At 42.3% G+C, this 22,034-nt stretch overlaps 2 protein-coding genes across 11 annotated transcripts in view; one reads left to right on the forward strand and one right to left on the reverse strand.

Moving 5' to 3' along the window:
* crb1 (crumbs cell polarity complex component 1) overlaps positions 1–13,127 on the reverse strand; it is a 210,470-nt gene extending 197,343 nt beyond the window's left edge. For 2 of the 7 annotated variants that reach the window (XM_038794863.1, XM_038794862.1), the window contains exon 1: positions 12,890–13,124. In XM_038794863.1, the coding sequence (XP_038650791.1) occupies positions 12,890–12,974 (85 nt within the window). In that variant the 5' untranslated portion in view covers positions 12,975–13,124. Of the gene's footprint in view, positions 1–6,048; positions 6,107–7,038; positions 7,076–12,889 lie in introns of those variants that run through there. The other 5 variants (XM_038794867.1, XM_038794868.1, XM_038794865.1 and 2 more) reach the window with 4 other exon arrangements.
* The window catches only part of zbtb41 (zinc finger and BTB domain containing 41), a 153,285-nt gene continuing 138,190 nt past the window's right edge, over positions 6,940–22,034 (forward strand). Inside the window, exons 1-2 of one of the 4 annotated variants that reach the window (XM_038794872.1) lie at positions 6,940–7,294; positions 14,420–14,536. The gene's annotated coding sequence lies outside the window, so the exon portion shown is untranslated. Of the gene's footprint in view, positions 7,295–10,775; positions 11,055–14,419; positions 14,537–22,034 lie in introns of those variants that run through there. The other 3 variants (XM_038794870.1, XM_038794873.1, XM_038794875.1) reach the window with 3 other exon arrangements.

Here is a 22,034-nt window from a genome sequence, read left to right on the forward strand (position 1 = left end):
AAATCCCATGAAATTAATTTTTAAAAACTAGGGCAACCATTAACTGTTTTCCTATTTAAAAGAACAAAGAAAATTACAGCACACGAACAGGCCCTTCGGCCCTCCCAGCCTGCGCCGATCCAGATCCTTTATCTAAACCTGTCTCCTATTTTCCAAGGTCTACTTCCCCCTGTTCCTGCCCGTTCATATACCTGTCTAGATGTCTCTTAAATGATGCTATCGTGACCGCCTCTACCACCTCCGCTGGTAAAGCGTTCCAGGCACCCACCACCCTCTGCGTAAAAAACTTTCCACGCACATCTCCCTTAAACTTTCCCCCTCTCACCTTGAAATCGTGACCCCTTGTAGACACCCCCACTCTTGGGAAAAGCTTGTTGCTATCCATCCTGTCCATACCTCTCATAATTTTGTAGACCTCAATCAGGTCCCCCCTCAACCTCCATCTTTCCAACGAAAACAATCCTAATCTACTCAACCTTACTTCATAGCTAGCACCCTCCATACCAAGCAACATCCTGGTGAACCTCCTCTGCACCCTCTCCAAAGCATCCACATCCTTCTGGTAATGTGGCAACCAGAACTGCACGCAGTATTCCAAATGTGGCCGAACCAAAGTCCTGTACAACTGTAACATGGCCTGCCAACTCTTGTACTCAATACCCCATCCGATGAAGGCAAGCATGCTGTATGCCTTCTTGACCACTCTATCAACCTGCGTTGCCACCTTCAGGGTACAATGGACCTGAACTCCCTGATCTCTCTGTACATCAATTTTCCACAAGACCCTTCCATTGACCATATAGTCTGCTCTTGAATTTGATCTTCCAAAATGCATCACCTCGCATTTGCCTGGATTGAACTCCATTTGCCATTTCTCTGCCCAACTCTCCAATCTATCTATATTTTGTTGTATTCTCTGACAGTCCTCCTCGCTATCTGCAACTCCACCAATCTTAGTATCATCTGCAAACTTGCTAATCAGACCACCTATACCTTCCTCCAGGTCATTTATGTAGATCACAAACAGCAGTGGTCCGAGCACGGATCCCTGTGGAACACCACCAGTCACCCTTCTCCATTTTGAGACACTCCCTTCCACCACTACTCTCTGTCTCCTGTTGCCCAGCCAGTTCTTTATCCATCTAGCTAGTACACCCTGAACCCCATACGACTTCACTTTTGCCATCAACCTGCCATGGGAAACCTTATCAAATGCCTTACTAAAGTCCATGTATATGACATCTACAGCCCTTTCCTCATCAATTAACTTTGTCACTTCCTCAAAGAATTCTATTAGGTTTGTAAGACATGACCTTCCCTGCACAAAACCATGCTGCCTATCACTGATAAGTCTATTTTCTTCCAGATGTGAATATATCCTATCCCTCAGTATCTTCTCCAACAGTTTGCCTACCACTGACGTCAAGCTCACAGGTCTATAATTCCCTGGATTATCCCTGCTACCCTTCTTAAACAAAGGGACAACATTAGCAATTCTCCAGTCCTCCGGGACCTCACCCGTGCTCAAGGATGCTGCAAAGATGTCTGTTAAGGCCCCAGCTATTTCAACCCTCGCTTCCCTCAGTAACCTGGGATAGATCCCATCCGGTCCTGGGGACTTGTCCACCTTAATGTCTTTTAGAATACCCAAAACTTCCCCCTTCCGTATGACAACTTGACCTAGAGTATTTAAACATCCATCCCTAGCCTCAACATCCGTCTTGTCCCTCTCCTTTGTGAATACCGATGCAAAGTACTCATTAAGAATCGCACCCATTTCCTCTGAGTCCACGCATAAATTCCCTCTTTTGTCTTTGAGTGGGCCAATCCTTTCTCTAGTTATCCTCTTGCTCCTTACATACGAATAAAAGGCTTTGGGATTTTCCTTAACCCTGTTAGCCAAAGATATTTCATGACCCCTTTTAGCCCTCTTTATTGCGCGTTTGAGATTCGTCCTACTTTCCCGATATTCCTCCAAAGCTTCATCAGTTTTGAGTTGCCTCGATCCTCTGTATGCTTCCTTTTTCATTTTAGCTAGTCTCACAATTTCACCCGTCATCCATGGTTCCCTAATCTTGCCATTTCTATCTTTCATTTTCACAGGAACATGTCTGTCCTGCACTCTAATCAACCTTTCCTTAAAAGACTCCCACATTTCAAATGTGGATTTACCCTTAAACAGCTGCTCCCAATCCACATTCCCTAGCTCCTGCCGAATTTTGTTATACTCTGCCTTTCCCCAATTTAGTACTCTTCCTTTCGGACCACTCTTGTCCTTGTCCATGAGTATTCTAAAACTTACGGAATTGTAATCGCTATTCCCAAAGTAATCACCGACTGAAACATCAACCACCTGGCCGGGATCATTCCCCAATACCAGGTCCAGTATGGCCCCTTCCCGAGATGGACTATTTACATACTGCTCTAAAAAACTCTCCTGGATGCTCCTTACAAACTCTGCTCCATCTACGCCTCCAACACTACACGAATCCCATTCAATGTTGGGGAAGTTAAAATCTCCCATCACAACCACCCTATTGCTCCTACATTTTTCTATAATCTGTCTGCATATTTGTACCTCTACTTCATGCTCGCTTTTGGGAGGTCTGTAGTAAAGTCCCATCAATGTTACTGCACCCTTCCTATTTCTCAGCTCCACCCATATTGCCTCAGTGCTCGAATCCTCCATCGTGCCCTCCTTAATCACAGCTGTGATATCATCTCTGACGTGTAATGTAACTCCTCCACCCCTTCTACCTCCCTCTCTATCCCTCCTGAAGCATCTATACCCTGGGATATTCAGTTGCCAGTCCTTTCTTTCCCTCAACCAAGTCTCAGTAATACCAATAACGTTATATTCCCAGGTACTGATCCAAGCCCTAAGTTCATCGGCCTTACCTGCTACACTTCCCGCATTAAAACAAATGCACCTCAGACCACCTATTTCTCTGCCTCTCTTTTTTTATGAAATGGAGATGCCAGCGTTGGACTGGGGTGAGCACAGTAAGAAGTCTTACAACACCAGGTTAAAGTCCAACAGGTTTGTTTCAAACATTAGCTTTTGGAGCACTGCTCCTTCCTCAGGTGAACCTCTTTTTTTACCTTAACTGAATAGGGATTGCCTCTGTCCCCTACGTGGAACTTCATATTGGGACTTATCCTTGTTTGCTTTCTCCTCTATCCCTTGCCTGGGGTACTAGTTTTCATGGTACTCTGCTCCTGGTCATACGACCTGGGATTCTGGGCCCGTTTTTTCTTACGCACATGTGCATTAGGCCCAAAACAAATGCAGAACTGCACATGTGCAGCATGCTAGCAATCTGTGCATGCACGTAAACTCCAACAATACTTTGTTTATTAAACAAGCAGCAGTAACAAAGATTTGAAATTCAACTACGTAACATTCCACGCAGCACAATAACTATGAAACAACAAAGAAACATCACCCCTCCATGCTGGTGCCAACAGAAAGCCATATCAGCTCATTTTCACAAAAGAAAACCACACGGTATTACCCCTCACAGGTTCTCAACAGAAACGGAGGATAAGCCTGAGAACTTTGTCATAGAAATGATCCGCCCATCAATGTGTTACTTGTTCCACATATCAGCGCCATTCTCTGCCCAGGAATCACAACTGTGCAGGCCCTCCTACATGGCCCAATCTCACCGGAACCAAATCCTGGCATCCACATGTTCCACTGGCACTCAAGGTGCAGTTGAACATCCTTGACGTCCAGCGTGTTTAACCCATGGTGACATACCAGTTACATGCAGCACTCACCACACCAGCAACAAAAGCATCAGCAATCTACAAAAGTCATCAGGTGACCCATTTGGATCAATGTCGCGTACCATGTCCTGCAGCGTCTTCTTGCTTTAAAGTGCGTTGCCTTCTGGACTCACGCATTCTCTCTGGGACATGGAGTTCCTGACTTCCTACTCCCAAACGAGGTCGGTATAGATTTCACAACACAAGCAGTATATACATATACTATCAGGCACAGATAAACTGAGTGATTATTTGCACACTGATTGCAAAGATTGTATTGTGTCCATTCTCAGCATGCAGTTTATTACCGCATTCAATGCTGTGCCAATAATTTATTCTTTTGACTAATGTTGCCAGAACAGTATAATATTTTTCTTAAACATAAAAAACACAGAATTAATTTAGTCTTCTGAGGAGCACATAATAAAACTACAATTCAGCTTTTGGTGTGCTTCTAAATTGATCCATTAAAAGCATTACCACGACAACCAACTACTGTGGTTATTAAAAGTGAACAGTTGATTCAATGTAGAACTAATTGCAGATCTAACAAACCAGTTCCATTATATTGCACTAGGAAGTTGCTTCGAAACATTCAATGCCACAAAGTAATTAATGTTCCATGCCGTTACCTTTTGTTTGTCATACTTTGTAATATTGAATATTAAAACTTTACAATGGATAATTTCCAAACTGCATGCACAATACAGGATGGTAAGATGTCTTACAATACCAGGTTAAAGTCCAAGTTTGTTTCAAATCACTAGCTTTCAGAGCACTGTTCCTTCCTCAGGCGAATGAAGAGGTATGTTCCAGAAACATATATATAGACAAAGTCAAAGATGCAACACAATGCTTTGAATGCGAGCATTTGCAGGTAATTAAGTCTTTACAGATCCAGAGAGAGGGGTAATCCCAGGTTAAAGAGGTGTGAATTGTCTCAAGGCAGGACAGTTGGTAGGATTTTGCAAGCCCAGGTGCTTGCGAAATCCTGCCAACTGTCCTGCCTTGAGACAATTCACACCTCTTTAACCTGGGATTACCTCTCTCTCTGGATCTGTAAAGACTTAACTACCTGCAAATGCTCGCATTCAAAGCATTTTCTTGCATCTTTGGCTTTATCTATTTATATATTTCTGGAACCTACCTCTTTATTCACCTGAGGAAGGAGCAGTGCTCCAAAAGCTAGTGATTTGAAACAAACCTGTTGAACTTCAACCTGGTGTTGTAAGACTTCTTACTCTGCTCACCCCAGTCCAGCGCCGGCATCTCCACATCATGGCCACCATAAAGTATTTATACTTTAAAAGCCACAAGCTTCCGAGAGTAGTAAGAAGATTAAACAAACGTGAAGCTCCCAACACCTTCAGATGAACTCTGTTGATGGAAATCTTGAACTGACACATTTTCAAAGCTCATCTGCAGGATTATCCATCAGCGGGATCCTCCGCTCCCGGGTTTCCTGACAGCGCGGGCTGGCCACAATGGGAAACCCCATTGGCCGGCCACCAGAACGGAGGATCCCGCTGGCAGCAGGGATGCGCTGCGCTAGAAAACGGGGCTGGTGGGACGGAGAATCACGACCCATATTTTTTTAAAATAATGATGAAGTGGCATATATACTATAATCCTCTCCCTGTATCAATATTGTTGTGCTGCATCTGAACCACATCAATCGCATAACATATCAGGCCAGAATTGTCCCACTGTTGCGATTCAGCTTGCTGGCAGCGCATCCCCGCCCGCATGCGGGTTCCCAGCGGCGTGCAGTAGCTTCAATGGGAAATCCCATTGACAAGTGGCAGGAGTAGTGAATCCCACTGCCCGGGAATGACGTGCTGTTGAGAAACAAAGGGCTGAGGGCTTGGAGAATCCAGCCCCAGATGTACTGGGGGTTTGCAACTACTTGGTCTCCAATTTAATTGACTTGAATTTCTACCTTAAATCTGACCAGTTTTAACTCTTGATATGATCTTTCAGTGGATGGAGGGTGTATCACACCACCTAAGAAAATGTGAAATTGAAAGGAAAAAGTATGATAAAATACCATGGTTAATAAATTCTCATAGTTCACCACACATCTGTAGAGATACCTGTTTTTCTCACATTAATAGAGGTTAAAAACTTTTGTTACACATTTTGCAAAGATGAAAAGTGTTAACTGTTGAGCATGTGCTGTATTAAAGATTATCATTCAGACATGATGGAGAGTTAAGAGATATCAAAGAATAATCTTGAATGTTACAGCAGGAAGCAGTCTGAAGAATTCCTACTTACCTAGCATTACTAACATAGCAGAACAAATTGGAACATGAGGCATGGTCACAAAACCAGAGCACAAGCATCCCAATAGTGCTCAGAGTTCCAGATAGCCACTGAAATTCCCAATACCAGTTCTTATAGTGTCAGATTAATAATTGAAATCAGCACTTCAATATAATGTTGCATATTTCAGCAATATTTAATAAGGGTTAAATACTTCAGTTATACATTTTGCAAAGATGCAAAGTGTTAAAATATTGAGCATGCGCTGTGTTAAGGATTATTATTCAGACATAATGGAGAGTTAAGAGACATCAAAGAAAAACTTGAATGTTTCTGCAATATTTAGCTTTGACATATTCTAATATATTCTCAGCATGACATTGTGCATGCTCTTATAAAGCTTTTTCTGAAGACCTTTCCTGTGATTAAGAGCCTGAAAAGTACCAGCTAAGCAGTGTTGCACTGGATGTGCAAACCTACAGAATTCAATTAATTTTAAATGATCTTTTGCCATTAAGTTGTGCTTTGAACCTTAAATTCAACTGGACAAGTATTAATACTGCCAGTTTTAGATCGGCCTTCTGCACTGAGGTAGTCAAACTCAATATGATTAATCTTTTTTCAGGATGAAGTTGAAGACTTAAAACAGCAGAATTATTTAATGATTCACGTCATACATTTCTTTGCATAGAAATGTTTACTACTTTGTTGAGATATGTTAATCTATTGACCCAATAAAAATTACAATGAAAGCTTGATCAATGCAATTGATAACTTGGAGGAAAGATTAGAGCAATGCCAGTTCACATGTAGTTTGCACAAATAAGCTTGAGCCTTTCGGTATTTATTAGTTTTCACAAAGGCTGAATACAGGGCAACCAATCACAGGGCACATTAAGCAGCCTCTAGCAAAGTAGTTACTGTGTCTGCTGCTAATCTATAATCTACAGATTCAAGTGATCAAAACTATCTATGTGGGACTCTATATTTTTGGATTTTTACCTGTGATTCGGTGTGGAGCCATTGTGAGTTGGAATCTGTGGGAGTGACCTTCAGCTGACTGGAGACTGTAGCATTTAAGGTACAGAACGTACTAGGGGTTGATCTATTAGACCCAGCTTCAGTACAGTGGTTTGACCCTGTTGTAAGATTTAACAACACACAGATCAGTTCAAGCTGCTGTGGGGAGCAGTATCAGCTCAGGGAAGCTGAAGGAGTGTCGGCTCAGTGAGGCTGAAGAGGTGTCTGCTCTGTGCCAGTAAGTAGCAGTTGTCAGCTGAAGGAAGCTGAAATGCAATTGTCTGCTCTGTGAAGATGGAAGTTAAGGCAAAGGAACGTCAATGAACGTCACTGACATCTGAGGGGGTTGCTGAGTAAATTCATAGAACCTGTCTTGCTGTCTGCCATTCAATGTGCAGTTTGTGGTCTGCTCGACCTTGTTTGCCTGTTCGTGTTTACCTCATGTTTATTCTGTATGTTAGTGTATAAGGGAGATGGTATCGACTGTTTGCTATGTTAACTCTTGTTGAGTAAAAATGTTTTGGTTTGGTGAAAACCATGGAATATTGTGGTTTTATTCCCTTAGTAAATTACCTGGGATTTAACATTTTGTCCACTTTGCTAGAAACAATGTTGGTTCCTAACCAGAAGTAACTGAACCGTGGGTCTCATTCGGGACTGTAACAACATTGGTGGGTTATTCAGGGTTGCAACAATCTTACTTATCCCCAAAAACGATGTTAGAGTTTATTCACCTTTGACTTATTTGTAACATTTGTCCTACTGAATTGTTGCAAACAAAATAATTTACTTAAACACAATTATCAAGCTCCATTTTAACTTTCTTGTTATCACTTCAAAGACTGAGGTATAGATATCAAAAGTTGAATATCAACATATATAATACTGTTAATTGAAACAGGATGTTTAAAACTAAAAACTAAAGATGATCAATTTATCCTGGATCAGGGCAGCACGGTGGCACAGTGGTTAGCATTGCTGCCTACAACGCTGAGGACCCAGGTTCGAATCCCGGCCTTGGATCACTGTCCGTGTGGAGTTTGCAAGTTCTCCCCGTGTCTGCGTGGGTTTCACTCCCACAACCCAAAGATGTGCAAGATAGGTGGATTGGCCACGCTAAATTGCCCCTTAATTGGAAAAAATAATTGGGTACTCTAAATTTTTTTTTTTAATTATCCTGTGAAGAGGAAATATGCAATGAATAATAAAATTAATTCTGTCCTTTGATTTCAAGAAAATGGTCTACTCCGGGTTATGAGTTTGTCCCATGGGCCTTCATATGACTGAATAGGCCGATTCTCAGGTACATGGGGAAGGATGCCCCATGAGGTAGTGGAATCTGGAGTTCAGGATTTTCAAGACGATGATCCTGCAGGATGTGGTTCCCAGGCCAGAAGAAAGTGGGACCGTTTCTTCTTAGGTTACCTTTTCTGGCCTCCTCCCCATTTGGCGTGAGCAAATGGCAACCTTAACTGAATGGCTCAGTCACAGCTGACAGTAATAGAAGGAAGCAAGGTGAAACAGGAGAACAGAAGATGGCAATATTTGAAAAATGAGAGAAAATGTAATAACAGTGAAAAGCAAGAAAGGAACGAAAATTAAAATGGGAAATGAAAGTTATTCATCAGAAATAAAAAAAAGTGGACCTGGCAGAACTTTTGCACCTGGAAAAAGTTACGTTCGCCATACATGGAGTGGAAGAGGGGTTCACCCTGAGGTGGAAGGTGTTCATTGACTTCTTTAAAGTGAATTGAGTCATCAGTGGGATGGGAAGAGGGAGCTGTGGGTGTTTTGTTTTATTTGGGGGAGTATGAGGGAAAGGCTTGGGGAATCTGGGGCGTGGAGGGTTGGAAGGTGGGGTGGGGTGGGGGGGGGGATGAGGAGTAGGGGTTGTTAGTTTTGTTACCTGTTGCCAAGGTTTGATTTTTGTGTTTTTGTATATATGAAAAATGCCTTCAATAAAAATATTTCCGGAAAAGAAAAGGTAAAGTGATTTTGGTTTCAGAAATTTGTATATGGCAAATGGAAAGAATGTCTTCGAGGCTTCTCTAATTCCACTGCCATGTCTCTGGTGAATGTTCATGGGAATACTGTTGTTTCCTGATGTCAAATGTGGCTCAGCAGTAGCACTTTCTCGCTGCTGGGACACAAGCCCAATTCCAAAGACTTGAACACAATTTAATCTAACACTTCAGGGCAGCACTGGGGGAGTACTGTACTGTAAGAGGAGACATGTCCTAAATGTTAAACTGCAAGTCCTGATGTAAAATATGCTATTGTTTCAAAGAAGAACCAGGGAGATCTCTTGGGTATCCTAACCAATATTTATTCCTCCAATAACATCTCTGAAACAGAATTTCTTGTTATTATCACATTGATGTTTGTGAGATCTTGCTGTTCACAATTTGGCTGCCTCGTTTCTGCATTATATCATTGACTGTACTTTTAAAAAGCATTGAATTGGAAAAGTACCTTTGGATCTGCCTAAGATTGTGCATGGCATTATAGAAATTGAAGTCATTTGTTTGGTTTCAGCCTAACTTCTGCCAAAGTTATGATGGTGTCAAAGTGGGAGGAGTCCAGATACAGTGAAATGGTAAATAAAGAGAACTAGGGTGTGATCTACCCAAAATGGAATAGAGTCCTATAGCAGGGTGTTTCCCTGCGCTCGGAGTGTCAAGAAATACACCGCTATCTAACGCCCATCCAGGTAGGTCAGGGAAGTCCCCTATGAGGCCACACTTATCCCATTTTCTGCACTGAGGAGTTCTGGCGAATGGAGCTCCTTAGTAAGATTTTAAAATGGCGCCCAAATCTCTCGAGTCCCCGACTTAACCCCCGAACAACCCCACAGCCCCAACTGATTATAAGGGTGTCCCCAGGCAAACCTCAACATGTGCACAAGGCACCCCCCCAGCCTGATCACCGATGTGCAAAAAATGCCAGCTTGGCATCTTGGCAGTGCCAGGCTGGCACCCAAGTGGTACTGTGAATGCCAGGCTGGCAGTGCCCAGGTGGTAGCAGCAGTGCCAGAGGGCATGGACCTGGTGGCCTCCAATCCCCACGAGTGCCATTCCATCTGGACCCCATGTGAGGAGACCAGTACTGAATAGTCCTCACCCGAGGACTCCAAGCAAAGAAGGGGTTTCATCCCACGCCTTGGGTAGATCTCAGGAACACATATTTGAGTGGCTTAGCTGTCTCACTCTAATATGCAGATTTGCCAGAAAATGACCCCCCCCCCCCCCCCCCCCGGTAATGGACGGGATTCACATTGCGATGTGGCATCTCCCAGAATCTACTGGTTACATTGTGCCGCACTGCTTTTCAGATGCAACATGACCAGTGGATCCGTCGCTAGTTTCTAGTGATGGACAAGTTATTAACCATAGGACACATATTTTAAAAATTGGTAAAAGAACCTGCAGTAACATGAGGAAAGGTTTTATGCAATGGTGGCAGTGCCTAGGGCAGTTCCGTGGGGTGTTTTTTAAATTCTTATTTATTTAAATCAAGGCACCCTTTAAAAAGCCAATCTAAGGCTGGATTTGCCATTCTGGAGATTTTGTGGCTAGGGCAAGACTCGTGGACTTTCACGACAGCAAAACTGGGACCGAACCTGGACGGATTCAGCTAATGTTAAGGGGCTAGCACCGGCACCAGGTGGAACACAATCAATTCCAATGTAAAATGGTGTGAGATTTGCCAGGTCCGTGATTGATACTCGGGACAAACTGCAGAGAGCACTGACACGTATGCTGGTGTCCACACTTTGGGTGCAAAATCATGTAGGAGAGATTCCTTCATTTTGTAGCTGCCAACTCGCAAGGCTGTAAAGGATTAAAAATGGACCATTTCATAATAAGGAAGAGAGGGGCTGAGGCACAAGCAGAACTGGACCTCACAACTGAATCTGCTGGAGGGAGCTGTTTAGGAGAGTCCACGGCAGGACATTGGCGAGGAAATTAGGATGCAAAGCCCATGTGTGTTATATGCAGGTATGTTCTGGCAAATAATTTTAAAACCCTCTAAACTTCCCGTACCAGCCTCCCCGGACAGGCGCCGGAATGTGGCGACTAGGGGCTTTTCATAGTAACTTCATTGAAGCCTACTCGTGACAATAAGCGATTTTCATTTTCAAAGGCATTTGAAGACTAAACATGGTGAGTTTGAGGACAAATCTCAAGATCCTGAGGAGTATTGACAGGGTGAATGTGGAGAGGATGTTTCCTCTTATGTTGGAAAATCTAGAACTCCAGGTTACTGTTTAAAAATAAAGGGTCGCTAGTTTAAGGCAGAAATAGGGAGAATTATTTTCTCTCAGAGGATCATGAGTCTCTGTATGTCTCTTCCTCAAAAGGCAATGAGTGGATTGGAAGCAGAACCTTGGAATATTTAAGGCTGAGCTGGATAGATTCTTGATAACCAAGGTTATCCAGTTATCAAGGTTATTGGGTACCCTGCTCCTATATTAAGTAGATTCACCCGAGGAAGGAGCAGTGCTCCTAAAGCTCGTGTTTGAAACAAACATGTTGGACTTCAACCTGGTGTTGTAAGACTTCTTACTGTGCTCACCCCAGTCCAACGCCGGCATCTCCACATCATGCCTGTATTAAAGGGATTGCACATTGTCAAATTATATCCGCTCGACCCTGATGGATCAAACTATTGGACAAGTATTGCACTGGACTCCAGAATAAGCGTTGAAGAGCTAGTCAAACACTCCATAAGATACTAACTTCTTAAACCTAGTGCAGAGAAGAAATGCTATACGCCACAACTTCGTTCTGTGTTATTACTAGAAAATTGACTCCTGCAGAACGATTCAGCGTGGAATCAACTTTTTTTTATATAAGGCAGGGTGCGTGCCAGCCAGATCTCCTTCAATATCTGGACCTGCTTGCACACGCTTCCCTGCAAAAGTCGCAACCTTCGTCTCGTTTAGAATTGAATATAGACGACACAAGAATCTATTTAAAATTAAAACACTGGCTGACGCCTCAAACGTCTAAATGCAGCGAGTTTCGTTCAAGCAACCTGATCGCGCTGGAATATAAATGATGCAAACTAACGGTACCAAGTTATCTGTTAAGTCTGCAGGTTGGCTATTTTCTTTTGGACGATGAGTGTACTCTGGCTGGAAAGGACGGGGGACACAACCCATTCTATTCTGTTCTGTTTGGTCTGCACAACACAAGGCTGACCCAGATTAATCAGACACTGCCGGCTCTAACTGCACTAAATCCACCACCCCGTCTGACAGCAGCTGCTCCGTAAACTGGCTCCAATTGATATATTCAGATGAGTTTTGAATTCAGACTCCCTCTTGTCCGGGCTCTTCATTTTGACCAACCCTCTGGGGTTCAGAATTCAAACCATTCTCCGCACGCGCGAAATCGGTCTAAAAGCAACAACAACAAAATGTCTCTCCGGTCTTTCGTCGTCTCCTGTTATTCATATTCATCCAGCCAGGCTCAGGGGCATTTCCAACCCGTCCTGGCTCAGATTTAAAGCCCAATCTTCACCCCGCGCAAAGTCACTTCACAGAGCATCCCTCCCTTCCTCTCTCTGTCTATCTCTCCTGCTATCAGAAGTTCAGTTGTTTCATGTAAACTATTTGGTGTTGTGCTAGTCGAGGAATAGGAGTTGACCCAGGGTAACTGGACGAACGGTTTAAAATAAACAAATGCAAATGATGTTTTGGTCGGAAATCAGCTCAGAATCTGTTTTGATGTCCACCAGCGATGGATCGGTCGTGCAACAATTAATTGTAAAAATTAAAATACATGTTAGCAACCCCAGTCGTGAAAACATTAACGGCGGCGGTACTTACACTGGGCAGTGATGAAGAGCAGCAGCAGCAAAGGCAGGGGGCGGGCGGGCTCGGGAGCCAGGCTCGCTGTGTTACAGAGAGCCATGGTTTTGGTAGGAAACCATCCTGGAGCTTTGCTGGGCAGGCGAGATTTCAGCCCCTCCGGCGTTCTCCAAGGCACTGACTGGAGTTGCTGAACGTCATTCCCGCCTCGCCAGCCACGCGTGCTGCTTACGGAGCTGCCACTCCAGAGGCGCCAGCCACCACCCCCTTCCCCGCACACAAGGGACTCGGTGACTTTCCAAACCCGCTACAGATCCCAATGTCCGTCGGACTGGAGTTTGCTCAACTTTGCCCTTTCTTTCCGTCAAATGTGACCTAGAAAGCATCCCTTCCCGACACTGTTTCTCCCTTGGCGCTATATAAACGTGGCCAGTCACAGAAATAGTCCATTTGGCAGACAACGCGCGATGCTCCCCGCAAAGGTGCATGATCTGTTGCTTCCCTCTTCAACCCCCCCAAAATGCTGATCTGTTTTCGTGGATCGAAAGCTTAACATTTGGGGACATTGCCTGTTTAAAACATCATCTATTTTAACTAGTACCAACTGGAGAGATGGAACCATGAATTTTTCTCTGATATATCGTCAAATATATGAAAACCTACCTGCGCTAATTATTTGTGAATTTGGAATGGAACATTGTCAATGATGATGTTTAATAGATGTAGAATTCCTGACTAATTAATTGCCTCAGCGAAACTAATTTATGATGAAAGCACTGAATCTATAGGTAACTCAGACCTTATGAAATGGAAGTTGTCATAGTCCCTGAGGACCATAAGCTGTTCTTCCCTTTTCAGGGGAGAGCTGACTGGTGGTGATTTAACCTGAAGGCCACCACACCTCAGGCGAGGAGCAAAGGTTGAGAAGGTGAGGCCTTCATGAATAACCACAACCCATACGGGAATTGGACCAGTACGGTTGGAGTGCATCATGAACCAGCCATCCAGACACATGAGCTAACCAGCACCCTACCTTATAGCCACCCGTCATGAGGACCACCTACAAGGCAATGGAGAGCGACTTTCTTCAGCGCTGATCCAATCGTGAAGTTCAGATAGTGGTTATAGATTTCAGACTGTTTCTTCTAATTACAGAAGGGCATTCCACCCATCCAACAAAATCCTAATATGTCCTCAAAGTCATTTCCAAGGTGGATTACAACAACTTTGTCTCCATTACTCTGGGTAGAATTTAATTGGTACATTGGTCGCCCTCTTTCTGAAGATAGGTTTCCTGATATCAATTGTAAAATGAAATTTTTCTTTCGTAGTTTGAATCTGTGTTTCAGTCCTCACAACGTCTTTGTAATCTGTAATTCTTGTAATCTGACCCAGTCTGGTTGTGATTGAAATATATAACAATGATCTGTTCTGAAGCTGTGGTCTTCAAACTTTGCAGAGCACCTCCATTCTGTCTGTAATTGTTATCCTGAGCTTCTGCTCACCTGTTGTTTTAACTCTGGCCCTTTTCCCTCTTTGACCATTCAGTTCTCAGACTCCAAGACTATTCCAATGTGTTCAACACAAACTCAAGGAACAAACAGAATGTTATCCTTCCATTTGGCACTTTACAACCTTTCAGACTTGACAATGTGTTTGGCTCAGGTGAGGAAGAAGCAGTGCTCCGAAAGCTAGTGTTTGAAACAAACATGTTGGACTTTAACCTGGTGTTGTAAGACTTCTTATTGAATGTTAATTAAATATAAAGAGTATTTGTGGAAACATATGAGCACACAATACATTGTTTGTGTTCTCATATTTGACGATTTATGATTAAATGGATATATGTTCTTGATTACTGTTTCACCAATCATCTATTTAATGCCCGCCATGCTTAATTTCTATAGAATTGCATTGATTTCCTCTGGCCTTCCACAAAGCTGCCACTGTGGGTGGCCTCCTTCAAGCTCCAACATGTCCGTTCTTACACGACAACACATATTACTGAGTAAACAATCTGAAGCGCAAAAGGACTCAGAAACAACCGGCCCTCAACTGCTTTGAGGGAAGCTATTCTAGATGGGTTATTTTAATAAGAAATGGTGTAAGACCTGGTGAAGCCATAACACTCCCCCCAACTTTATGTTTTTAGTCCACTTTCTCTTTCACTCATATACCAATGTAAACTAATACACAAAAGACATAGGCAGTTTACAGTATGATTTCTTTGAAAGGTGTCACATAGAGATAGCAATTTATATTCGGAACTTTAGTGTCATTTTACATTTGGAACAGCATTCTGCCAGAGGGACAAGATAGCATGTCAGGACAGGTTTCTCCCTTCTTAGCAATCTTCAAAGCAGCAGACTCCAATTGGTGCACTAGAGGAGATAACGTTGGGTGATTGACAAGCTACAGTAAGGAAGAACAAGTATTGGTACCAGAAGAAGGTCAGGATCCCGTGGTTGCCTTCAAAATGTCAAGTGGCCTTGGAAATAAAGTAGTGCAAGGGTAGCATTCCACACTCTTGCTGTTTGTCCATAGGAATATAGACAATATCGCTGGCTAACCCAGACAAAGGACCAGTCACCCATTCCAGACTGCTATGGGCTACATAGTGACTGAGAGTACAGATGGTTCCTAAGTTAGATGGGAGGAACACATAAAAGAAGAGTTATGTGCCCTGGTAGTCTTTCAAGCTGCTGTAGTAATAGTACTAAATCTACTAGAATGTAGCCCTTCAGCAGGTGTCAGAACTCTATCACAGTAAATCTTAACCTATGCAGGTACTGTTCCTCAGACAAGTCCAGATAAAGCTGATTCTTCTCATGTATATTTCTTGCAGGGCGACAGCAAATAGGTGCTGTTCTTATTTGGTGCAGCCTCATTTGTCTTGTTTCGTTTCACTTTTCCTGCGATGTTTGCATTTTATATTATTTAATTATTTTATCACATTATGAACATAAGGTCATTAACATTCACGTGTAAATAATCTTTGTCTCAGAGAAAAGACACACATAAAATTAGAAAAAAAATTAAAGGTTGGAAACCCTGAAAGGGCTTAGCCTATTGCTTAAATAAGGAACTGAGACCTTGACGACAGATATTTGTGAAGAGCAGAAATGTCCTCTTGTGTCCTGGGCAACATTTACCTGTCAATCATTACTATTGGAAAAAAAAGTTTATCCTGCCGTTTATCTTATTGTTGCTTGTGGAAATTACAGATTGCAAGTTGGCAGTGAAACATTTTGGGACGCCCTGAGGACGTGAATGGTGAACATGTTTAGCTGTGTGTTTCCCAGTGCTTGCAGTGCGGGGAAACACAACGCAATTGAATGGCACTCGGGGCCGAGATGGCACAAAGCCCCATTTTCTGCACTGAGAAGCTCTGCTCACCGGAACGCCTCAGTGTAACGAGAAATTGGGACGCCATTTTTAAAAGGTGAAACCTGGTACACTGGCAGTGCCCCTGCCAGCTGGGCAATGTCAGGCTGGCACCCAGGTGGCACTGCCATGGTGCCAGGCTGGCAGTGCCAGGGTACCAGCAAGTGCAAAGGGCATACACCTGGGGTCCTCCAAGCTCCTGGGAGACCCCCACGACTGCTGTTCCACCTGACACTGTTTGTGGAGACCAGTATTGGATGCCGCTCGCCAGAGGTCTCTGAGGCAAAGGGGATAGATCCCAAAACCTCAGGTGCCTTGGGAAACTTCATATTAGAGTGCGACTAGCTGTCTCACTCTAACATATAGATTTGCTATTAACATTGCAATGTCTCGCGAGATCGCTTTAGAGCTCACAAGGCGTTGTGAGCCAGGTAAATCCCAGGGAGGGATCTCCCGGCTTCTATCGGCCATTTTTCGGTATGGAGCGCTGCTTTTCGGGGGCAACGCGGCCATTTGACCGCGCCCAATATTTCTTTAATGTCAATAAACCCTGCTTCAGAACATGTTGGTGAAGGATAGAAGTTGTTATTTTCATATTTGGTTTTCTCTGGGTTCTTGGATAAAACTCTACCCAATGGTTCAGTCCGATTGGTCAATCCATTTAAATAGGTTTGAGTGAGATGAATCTCTTTGCGGAAGGCATTCTACTTTGTATCAATTGTGTTCAGAGCATTATTGAAGTAAAATTTAATTTCAGAGGGAGTGCAGAAATGATGGTAATGGTTTGGTCACCTTTTTACAACCTTTCTTCTTTTCGTTCTTCTTTCAATGGACTTTAGAAATAGGAGTATCTGTAACTTGCCCCCTTTAACTTGACACTTGCTCCCACCCATCTAATCCAGGTTGTTTGCTTCTGCTATTGCTGCCAATGGCCTTCTAATTCAGGAACACATTTGATCTTTTGCTGCACCGGGTCTCAGCCTATCTTCCACTATTTTCTGGCTCTCATTCTTCTTTTCCCAATCCAACAAAGATTCAGGATGTTACCCATGGACCAACTCCTGCCTCTTTCCCCTTCTGTTCCTGCATGACAAAGATTAGAATGAGAAGCAAGGATCATGGGGGACGTATACCTTGTGCACATCCTGGGGTTACTGAGGCTGATTGTAGAATTCCCAATAGCCATTCTGTGAAACTAGATCTACTGATAAATTGGACAGGGTTCCTGGGGGGGCAGGGAGGGGGTGGAGCACAATTTTAAGATTTAAAATCATTTCTAAAACCTGCAGCCGTTATACATATCGCTGCACATTTTATTGTTTGAAAAGACTGATAGTAGCAGTGATATGATGTTTCAGTATCTACGCTACACCATTTCAATTGAATGTTGCTACATTATGTGCTAAAATCATCCTCTCCACAGCTTTGAATACTTTCTTGGTACAAATAGTAATTTCATTGAAAACATTAGAATACCGTTTCTCACTTTTTCGTATTTTAATTTACTGCTGACAGCAAGACACCAATAGAACATGAGCAATAACACAAATTGCGCACCTTAGAAATGAGCCACTTGACCTTTGCTAATAAGTGTGACTTATTTTGTACAGGAATGAAATAACTTTCCAAACTGCACTAAGGCAAAAGCCAGCTTTCAGAGAGCAAGCATCAGATTATAAGTTCAATAAGTAATTTAGCTACAGAGGGTACGTGTCAAACTTCTTACTAATTCTTTTCTTTAGTAATGGACAATTATCTGCAAAGATTAGACCAGGGTTGGGAAAAGTTTAGAAACCAGCAAAGGATGACTGCAAAATAACAAAGGGGGTGAAATTTGAGTTTGAGAGTCAACTCGCAATAAATATAAAAACAGGACAATGGAAGTTACTACAAGTATATAAAAAGGAAAAGGTTGCTAAAGTGAGCATTTGTCCCTCAGCGGATGTGAGTAAGGAATTAATAATGTGAAATAGGAAAATGGCAGAAAGTTTGGACATGTATTTGTGCAATAACAAGTATTGCATCTGTCTTGTTATGGACAGAAACAGGAGAGAACAGAAACCCTTGTACCCTTCCATTTACTGTCTGTAATCAGGGTGATGTTTTTGGACATGAAGATGAGTAGTTTCTTCGACCCCTGAATTCTTGGTCAATATTTAAACTATCAGCACAAACTTTTGTGGATTTTTTAAAGAGGATTATTTATTCACACATTCAACTCAAAAGTATAAACGCTACAGGTGGGATTTTCCACACCCTCTGTGATGTATTTAGTGGCACCGAAGGTTTCCCGCCATTGGCTGGCAGCTGGATCTTCTAGTGCTGCCCTTGTGAATGGAATTTCCCGTTGTATGCACCCCCTGCCACCAGGAAACTAGGGTGACTAGGGGCTTTTCACAGTAACTTCATTGCAGTGTAAGCCTACTTGTAACAATAGAGATTATTACTAAGATTATTATTATATGGCTAGTTCAGTTCAGTTTCTGGTCAATGGTAACATGTTGATGGCAGGAGATTCAGTGATGGTAATTCCACTGCATGTCAAGTGGCGATGTTTAGGTCTTTTCTTGTTGGCAATTGTCATTGCCTGAAACTTACACTATGCGAATGTTCGTTGCCACTTGTCAGCCCAAGCATGGATATTGTTTCGGTCTTGCTGCATTTGGACATGGACTGCTTCAGTATATGAGGAGTTGTGAATGGTGCTGAACCTTGGTCAACAACAGCGAACATCCCATTTCTGACCTTTGATGGAAGGAGGGTCATTGCTGAAGCTGCTGAAGGTGGTTGGGCCGAGAACACATCTCTTGCAGTGATGTCTTAGAATTGAGATGATTGACCTCCAACCACCACAGCCACATTTGTGCCATGAATCACTCCAACCAGTGGAGGGTTTTCCCCCTGATTCCCATTAACTCCAGTTTTACTCAGGCTCCTTGATGCTACACTCGGTTAAATGCTGTGTTGATGTCAAGTGCAGTCACAAGGAGTACAGGAGTAGAGCGATCTTGCTGTGCAGCTACATGTGTCAGAAAGAGCAGCATAAGTAGGTAAGGCTATAAAAGGAATAAACGCCTTCATTTTACAAATAGACAAATGGATCTCTATGTAAAATTTAAGTTGAATTTGTTCAGGATCTTAATTTGATTGTAATCACGGTACTAGTTAGAATTTTAGTAAAAGGTGCAGTGTGATTTAATAACAGGGATAATGGATTAGGAGAAACTTGAGAAGTTATTTCTTTTCTCACTGGAGTTGAGAGTTGGGTGATCTTCGAAAAGTTGCCAAGATTGTGATGGACCATGCTAAGGTAAACAGTGACAGATGGTTTCCACTGGTGAGCCGGATAGTACTGAGGAGGGCACACATTTGAGATAATCACAAAAACACTCAAAATGGACAATAAAATTATATAGTGGAGGAAAAATTATCTGGTGTAAGCTGGTTCAAACCAAGCTCATTAGTTCTTCTAAAATTAAATTAGATAGTTGGTTGAGCGTAGAGAGTATAAATTAAAGTTACATTAGGTTAGAACAGGCTGGATGGTTTTGAGGGTGTTTTCTTGTCTGCCATTGTTTGTATGGCTTAAGTTTGCAGATTGCTCATCTGTATGGAAATACAAATACAGATTTAATATAAAGATGTTCGGCATAGAAAGGAATTGGAGAACCGTATCCTCCACAGTATGATGTAAAGAGACATATGACAGGAGACAGAGATGTATGAAGAGACTCGAGTAGGAAACAACAAAAGGTTAGCTCCTAGTCTGGGTCATATTTAAACATATGTAATTAGTTACATTTTATCAATAAGCACAACTGTTCATCATTACAAGCTTCTGACCTCTTAGTGAGACTGACTGAACAAGCTCTTACAAAAACAGATTTATAGATTGGTTGAGTTTTCCTTTACCGCTGCAACACTATGATTCAAAAATATATTTACCACTGCAATAGCTTTGGTTCAGCAGGAGACAGCAGGAAAAAGATCAAACCCGGTCCTCCCCTCTATGCTAGCTGGTGTTAGAGGTGACGAGTGTAACAAATTGCTTATTGATTTGTTTCCAACTTTACAGGAAAATTTTAAAGATTATATTCTATGCTGCAATTTCAACTCATTGCTTTTACTTTCTTCATTCCCTTTGTGACTGGAACTTAAATGAAGTCAAGTCGCAGAATTACTCAGGAGCAAATAAAAGCTTTTGGAAATGGTAGTAATCCATCAGAATTAAATCTAATTCCACAGACCTCATTTAATCCTTTTTTTATTTTCTGCAACAAGATTTGGAGCTGAGAAGGTTGGAGGTTAATAGAGCATTGACATATCAGACATACAAAAATAACCACCGGATAATTCAGAGCTATTGCAAAAAATGTATTTTTTTCTCAAGGATGTATCAAATGACAATGAAGAAGGTGGAAGAAACACCAATGACCTAGACAAGCAACACATGTTACTAAATTGATTTTGAAGATCGTGTTTATAGTTGTGGTAAAGTCTTTGGTAAATACAATTGATTGTATATGCTGTACTTTGTGAAATGATTTGTAATTAAAATGATTTTAGATCAAATATATACTCAGTCGTTTGATAGTACAGAACTTGAGTATTGCTGAAAAAGGAGAAATTTTTGGCGAAGTTTTTCATCTTGCACCCAACAGGACAATTCACAGGAAAATAACAATGTCAGGGGAAACAGCAAATTTATACACTGCGAAAAGAGAGTGCTTGCCACCCAATCAGCATGTTCTTCCCATGCAGTATAAAGTTATTTTTCTTCCGACTTTGGTATTTCCTTCTGAATTGTCCTGATGGTTGCAAGATGAAAAACTTTGACACAAAGTGCCTATTTTTCAGCAAAAATATATTTAGTGACACTGTTCATCATTCAGCCATGCAATTACCTGAGCATCTATTGTCATGGAACTAAAAACACTTTCTATATCACAAATGGAGCTAATGTTTGTCTTAAATGTATCTTAAGTATTGCATTTACAAGCCTGGTTCATATTAGCCTGTGGGTTGAGATTCACAGCACACTATTCATTTATTCTTTCTAAATATTGATATTTTAAAACTAGTATTTATTTCTTAGAATGCAAACACATTGGTAGATATATTTTGAAACAATAAAAAGGAAGTATGTGGTTCATTTAGCGTAAAGTTAAAATAATCAACTTTAACTTTACTTGACAATGGATGCTTAGATCAGTGACATAATCTGAATTCTAAGCAAAACAAAGAGCCTTCAAAAATAATTTACATTCTGAATGTTGATAAATCTAATTTGATATAATTTTGCTGTTTACATCCTGCACTCTCACATAACCAAAGAATCTCTGCTCCACCACCTGGATTTTGGACCTTCTCCTCGTGTCTGCGTGAGTTTCCTCCGGTTTTCTCCCATAAGGCCTGAAATATGTGCTGTTAGGTAATTTGGACATTCTGAATTTTCCCTCAATGTACTCAACAGGCAGCCTAGTGTGGCGACTAGGGGATTTTCACAGTAACTTAATTGCAGTGTAAGCCTCTTTGTGACAATAAAGATTATTATTAAACTCCCGGAAGGACAAGATGTTGCTGGTGGGGGTGGCTGACTTGGAGTATTCGGCAATTGTGGTTTTTGACCATGCGCCGCACGGGGTAGATTTGCGGGTGGCCCATGGGGGTAGCGGGGAGGGGGGAGGGGGGCAGGGGGGGAGCGGTGGTGGCAGCGGCGTGCAGAGGTCTGGTGATGCCCGGGGCAAATCTTGATTATATGCCCCAAAGACTCAAGTAT

This window comes from Scyliorhinus canicula, chromosome 4 (genome assembly GCF_902713615.1).
Source record: "Scyliorhinus canicula chromosome 4, sScyCan1.1, whole genome shotgun sequence".
Classification (NCBI taxonomy): domain Eukaryota; kingdom Metazoa; phylum Chordata; class Chondrichthyes; order Carcharhiniformes; family Scyliorhinidae; genus Scyliorhinus; species Scyliorhinus canicula.